The sequence below is a fragment of the Vanellus vanellus genome, assembly GCF_965231255.1.
Source record: "Vanellus vanellus genome assembly, contig: HAP1_SCAFFOLD_45, whole genome shotgun sequence".
Lineage (NCBI taxonomy): Eukaryota > Metazoa > Chordata > Aves > Charadriiformes > Charadriidae > Vanellus > Vanellus vanellus.
The window spans coordinates 1,183,164-1,189,858 of record NW_028128545.1 but is presented as its reverse complement, the minus strand read 5'-3'; the positions used below and the strand labels follow the sequence as shown (position 1 = coordinate 1,189,858).

The window sequence follows — 6,695 nt, the reverse complement described above, 5'->3', positions numbered from 1 at the left end:
CGTGTTGTGGTAAAGACAGTTTAATAGAACAGTAACGAAAAAGGAAAACAACAAGAGCAACAACAATACTACTCCTGCTGCTACTAATGACAATACACATCACTCTCTCCACTCAGTGAATCGGTACCTGCCTGAGCAGTCTTTGCGTGTACCCGCCCCCTGGCTGAACCCATCCAAATACTGAGCATGACCTCTGTGGTGTGGAATATTTCACTGCCCATTCCATTGTTCTCTCCAGGCCCCTTTGACCTTCTACAGAAAGCTGAAAATAAAGTCCTTGAAAAATATGAACAACACCTGGCGACAACTAAAACAGTATGGATTACTGACATTCCTTTCCTACCAAATCTGAAACACAGCAGCCACTGGAAAGAAAATGAGAGTTGCGGTCAAGGGCTCCATGTCCTAGTGGCGAGCAGTGATGACTGGCATTCCTCAGAGGTCCGTACTGGGTCTGGTGCTGTTTAACATCTTTGTTGGTGACATGGATGTTGGGATGGAGTGCACCCTCAGTAAGTTTGCCAATGACATCAAGCTGTGTGGAGCAGTCAACACGCTGGACGGGAGGTAACCCATCCAGAGGGACCTGGACAGGCTGGAGAGGTGGGCCTGCACAAATCTCATGAAGGTCAACTACGCCAACAAAAGAAGGACATGGACCTGTTGGAGAGGGTCCAGAGGAGTCCACGAAGATGATCAGAGAGCTGGAGCACCGCTGCTATGAGGACAGGCTGAGAGAGTTTTGGTCCATCAGCCTGGAGAAGAGAAGGCTCCGGGGAGACCTTATAGCAGTCTGTCAGTACCTAACGGGGCCTATGGAAAAGGTGCAGAGGGACTGTTTATGAGGGAGTGTCGTGATAGGACGAGGGGTAATCATTTTAAACTGAAAGTGCACAGATTTAGATTAGATGTTAGGAAGAAATTCTTAATTCTGAGGGTGGTGAGGCACTGGAACAGGTTGCCCAGAGAAGCTGTGGTTTCCCCAACCCTGGTTCAAGGCCAGGTTGTATGGGGCGGTGATCAACCTGGTCTAGTAGGAGGTCTCCTTGCCCAGGGCAGTTGAACTAGATGATAGTTAAGGTCCCTTCTCTCTAACCATTCCATGAGTCTATGATTCTAGCCTTCCAGGGATGCCTCCTTCCACTCACAGCTTTTCCCCAGGATTTCAGTTCTGCTGGGGGGTCACAGCCCCAACAAAGGGGCCATCCTTCCACCTACCTGCCCCCCCTCCCCACAGGCTGTCCTACACTTCCCTATGCCTGTGCCTGTTTCTTTGCAGATTTAAGCCACCACCCCTGCTCCCCACCCCACTCTGGCCCCATGCTCTCACAAGTTTACTGATGACTCTGTCTTCACCAACTATTTCCTCAAAATCAAAGCCATGATTTTCTGAGCTTTTGCCAATGGCTGTGAGTTCCCCATAACCTGTGCAGCTTCTTCCAAAGCTCTGCTAATGCTCCTCAGACACCAAAGACGTCTCAGCCCATAGACTCCTTTGAATCCTCTATTTAGCTCCATGTCCCAGCACTGAACTGCACATCCTCCTTCTGCTGCTGCCTCAAAGTCAAAACTAGACCTATTTCACTTCCGTATGGCACCCTCCTGTTATCCCAAATCTGGGTTCCTTACCCGGTGAGCAAGCCAATAACACACAGAGCAGTGGTATTTCCAAGTTTATTCCATTAATGCGCAGAAATGGGGTGCTCAGCCTGAAACGGGAGCACGCCTTGCTTTCAAAAATCTCCACTTTTATGCATTGGTTATTACATATTCAAACAATTAATACATATTCATTGTTATTCTCTTGAAGGATTGGTCAAGGTTTCTTTGCTTCCCATGTAAATTAGTGCACAAACTCTGTCGTCTTCTTCCAGTGTCCTCTTTTGAATAGGAGTTATCATTTGGTTATGCAGACACTGAGTCGATGGTCGTGATCTCCCCCTGCCGGAATTACCTTTTACCTACTGCTCCTCTCATCTTGGCAGTTCCAAGCGGTTTTCTCGCTTTGCTGAGCAGGCCCACAGTTCATGGCTCTCTTGACAGGAATCCCCTGCTTATCAACAATGCTCCATTGTCTGCTGGTTAGTTCCTTAATTGAATCGTAGATAAATCATGTCTAGTTACTATTTCTCTACTTCAATATGAGGTAAATAATTAAATAGGGCTGGGGTCAGTACAGAGGGCTCGAGCAGCAGCAGGTTTCCTTGGTTGCTTCAATTACAATGATATTTTACATTTCATTTTCCTAGTTTATGTCAATTTTACTGCAACAGAGAGCGCTGCTCTTTTATTACATAGATGCTCCTCAGGAAGGCAGTTCTGATACTGTGATGACACATTTCCAGAAGGCGTCACTATTACTGGGCACAGTAGGGTCATGCCTCTGGAGATGTGGAGTGAATACAAACATTCCTGTACGAACAGGATCATCACAGATGAAAAACAAATAAAGCCTAATCCTGCCCTGAGAAGAGCTACGAACACCCTGTGAGGAGACACGGGCAGCTTACTGCTGCTGAAGGTGAACCCATGGAATCCATTTCTTCAATGCTTCTTTCATCTCCTGGTTCCTCATGCTGTAGTTGAGGGGGTTCACTGCTGGAGGCACCACCGAGTACAGCACTGCCACCATCAGATCCAGGAATGGGGAAGAGATGGAGGGGGGCTTTAGGTAGGCAAATATGCCAGTGCTGACAAAGAGGGAGACCACGGCCAGGTGAGGGAGGCACGTGGAAAAGGCCTTGTGTCGTCCCTGCTCCAAGGGGATCCTCAGAACGGCCCTGAAGATCTGCACATAGGACAGCAGGATGAAAACAAAACACGCAAAGACTAAACACGCACTAACCACAAGAAGCCCAACTTCCCTCAGGTAAGCATCTGTGCAGGAGAGCTTGAGGATGTGGGGGATTTCACAGAAGAACTGGTCCAGGGCATTGCCCTGGCAGAGGGGCAGTGAAAATGTATTGGCTGTGTGCAGGACAGAATAGAGAAACCCACTGCCCCAGACAGCTGCTGCCATGCAAACACAGGTTCTGCTGCCCAGGAGGGTCCCGTAGTGCAGGGGTTGGCAGATGGCAACATAGCGGTCATAGGACATGACAGAGATAAGAATAACCTCTGCTGAAATAAAGAAGACAAACAGAAAGACTTGAGCAGCACATCCTGCATAGGAAATGACCCTGGTGTTCCAGAGGGAATTTGCCATGCCTTTGGGGAGAGTGGTGGAGATGGAGCCCAGGTCTATGAAGGAGAGGTTGAGGAGGAAGAAGTACATGGGTGTGTGGAGGCGGTGGTCGCAGGCGATGGCGATGATGATGAGGCCGTTTCCCAGGAGGGCAGCCAGGTAGATGCCCAGGAAGAGCCAGAAGGTCAAGAGCTGCAGCTCCCGCGTGTCTGTGAATGTCAGGAGGAGGAACTGTGTGATGGAGCTGCTGTTGGACATTTGCTTCCTAGCTGTTATTATTAACAGTGGTTATCTGTTAAGGAGGAAAAGGCAGTACTGAGTCAGACCAGACTTCTACCATCAAACTTTACTGCACATGTCTTTGCAGCCCCACATTCAGACTCTCTGTCCAGGAGCACCTCTCTGCAGCTCCCTCACTTGAGCTCCGGGTTTTGCTGGCTGAGGCTGCCACTGGGAGCCGGGACTGCAATGGGCTCCCAAGAATTACTCCTTACTCTGCCGCAAGAGGGAATTAGGAAAGCAGAGCGATCTCCAATTAAATGTAATCATGTTATATCAAAGAGCTTTTCAGCATCGTTGTCTGAAATTTGCCCAACTGCACAGACAGGCAGAGGGGATTTTGTTTTCTCTATTTTGTTCTGGTTGCACCTGCCCCATTTCTGAGGGGTTTGGGATGGCTGAAATCTCTGACATTTCTAATGCACTCCAGGTGAAGTCTTGTGGGTCCTGAGAAGTAAAGGGACTAAGGGAGCCTTAGTGCAGAGAGAGTAGAGATGTTCTGCCCATCAGCTCTCTTCTCCGCTGCCCTGTGCTGGCAGCTTGCAGCAGGAGGAGGATCCCTCTCGGGTGTTCCCATCAAAAGAAGCAGAACACTGCAGAGAGGAGAGGAATCCAGGTTCAAAGGGCAGATATACAGACTCATGGCCTTTTCTCATCTCTCCCCTCCCAGACTGGGACCAGGACGGGTCATTGCAGCTGCCCACGTACAGCTGCCCAGCAGCATTTCCATGGCCTGAGCACTGAGATGTCTTCTCCATGTGGATCCGAGGGAGCACAGAGAGACTATGGGAGAGCTGTGCCCTTCTGGAGAGCACACTGCTGCCAGGCAGGACTCCCCAGGGAAGTAGTTAATGTCCTGAAGTTGCCTGGAGGAGACCTGGGCGCGTTGCTGCCATAGACATGACTGCAGAGCAGGACCCAAAGGCTCGGCATCTGAACGGGAGCCGAATCTGCCACCCACAACCCCCAACACCCGCACTGACTCAGTTTATCCAACGGTGAGAACAAGGGCAGCTCAGGCAGGAGGGGACCGCAGTGAAGTGCCACAAGGCTCCTGACAAGGGAGGAGGGACATGCAAAGCAGATGGCAATCCGGGGTTCGTCCTTTGCTGGGCTCTGGCTGCTGCAGGGACAATGCGTGCCCGAGACCCCATGGGCTGGAGGGCAGAGCTGTGCCCAGGCTGGGAACTGAGACCAGGCAGGAGCTGCCCAGGGGAAGGTGCCTGTGCTGCTGGGACAGCACAGACGTGCCCACATCCCCCTCGCCAGTGTTTCAGGCAGCAGCTCCCTCTCAATCCCTGCCCGTGTCTCTGCTGCCGGCAGCCGTCTCCCTGTCCCGAGCTCAGCTCCCGCTCAGTGCTCACAAACGCCGTCCCACTGCTGTGCGCCCACCTCTGCCTGCAAACACCTCCCAGGGACGGGGCGCTGCCCAGGGGCATCTCTGAGTGTGCGGGGGCTAAAGACCAGTTCACAGCAAACCTGGTGTGGCTGCAAAGGGGAAGATGCTGCTGAGTTGGTGTGCTGCCCCACAGGTCCTCTGAAAAATGGCATGAGGTAGAGCTGACTTGTGCTGCACTCTCTTGAGAGCAGAAGCACCATGCCCTGACCTGCTCATCCCTACGTTACTGTGCTGGGGGTCACTCCTTCCACCCACAGCTTCTCCCCACAGCGTCGTGGGAGCTCCCCAGGCAGGCACAGAGCTGACCCTGGCAGGCGGCAGAGTCCCTGCCCCGGCACACAGCCCCCAGGGTGCAGGGACCCTGCTGGCAAGGACAGCCCTGCCCACCCCTGCCTGCACACCTATCTTCAAACCTCAGAGCCATCCCTGGGAGAGGCAGCTGACCTTCATTGTCCCTCTGAAGGTGCAGCAGGGCATCCCTGCTCTGAAGCACATATTCCTGCTCCACACCAGAAAAGCCAGGAGAGCCGTCCTGACAGCTCCTATCAGCCATGGCATGTGCCAGGTGTAGGAGACACTGCCAGGAACTCATCTGCATTGCCCCATAGCCACAGACTTACCATGTGAAAGGCTGTGAAGGGTTCTTCCCCGGTGTGCTCTCTCCTGTCCTCCCACCCCAGACCTCCTTTTCCTCTCTCACCCTCCCCTGCTCTGCCCTCGCTGCCTGCAGGCAGTACCCTCAGCTCTGCTGCGCTGTGCAGAGGAGCTGCTCCTGGGCAGAGCTGTCTCTCTGCAGCGCTGCCCGCTTGCCAGGAGCTCCCTTTGGCCCAGCAGCCCGGCCCAGCTCAGCAGCAGAGGACCAGCCCACGGTGGCACCGTCTCTGTCCCCTCTGGGCTCCCTCAGAGATGTCCCTGGGGCTCCAGGGGAACCTGCTGGGAAACAAGCTGAAGTCAGCACTGATCTTTTCTCCCTTTGCTGGGCAGAGAAACTTCTTTCCATCAGTGTCATTTCCCCTGTCAAAGACAGTTAGTTCCAAGAATCCCCTCTTCTTCTCCCCCTTGGAGACAGCACACCCAGGCAGTGAAAGGCAGGAATTTCATGTTCTTCCTGTAGCCATGCAAAGCACAGGTGACACTTGAGGTGCCAGAGGTGCTGCAAGACAGTTTCAGGAAGCTGGTGGAGTAATTAAGACGGACAGGGCAGCAACTGGGGTCATTATTTTGGAGGCTGCTGAAGTGTCAGCAGATGTCCAGCTTTAGGACAATGAAGCCTGATCCTGCTCATGATGTCCAGGGCAGCCTATAGACGTATTCCTCTGAGCCAATGGAGCCATTGCCATCAGGAGAGCTGAGTCTCTCTCCCTTCTCCACCACCTGTCTTTACCACGTCTCCTTTGGCACCCATGGCTGTTTTCTCACAGACACCCCGACAGTGCCTAACCTCCTTCAGGGCTGCTGCTCCACTGCAAGGTTACCTACACCCTGTGGTGCCACGGGAGGTGCCAGGGCTCTCCAGCACAGCCGCAGGCAGCCTGCAGGGACAGCACAAGACCTGCAGGAACACCATCGCCATTCAGAGCAGCCGTGTAACGCACCTCAAAAGAACCTCAGGGACGTTCAGTGCTTTTGTTGAGGCAGCTGCAGTGAGGCAAGTTCTGTCCCATCTCCATCCAGTAGATGTAGGCAGTGCTTCTCCCACAGCCTTCAGTCATCCCTTTGATGATGCAATCAACGAACAGAGCAATGATTTTCCCAGTGTTGTTGGATCATGGGATGTACATTGCTGAGGACATTTTCCAAAGCACCCTGTCCTTCCTGGAGATCAGCTTCCCC

At 52.8% G+C, this 6,695-nt stretch overlaps 1 protein-coding gene across 1 annotated transcript; it reads right to left on the bottom strand.

Annotated features, from left to right (window-relative positions):
* Window positions 1–2,506: 2,506 nt before the first annotated feature.
* Window positions 2,507–3,442, bottom strand: LOC309684230 (olfactory receptor 14A16-like; the record flags this gene model as incomplete). The annotated part of the gene is made up of 1 exon (XM_082500169.1): window positions 2,507–3,442. The coding sequence occupies one exon, from the start codon at window positions 3,440–3,442 to the stop codon at window positions 2,507–2,509; it is 936 nt and encodes a 311-aa protein (XP_082356295.1).
* Window positions 3,443–6,695: the final 3,253 nt, after the last annotated feature.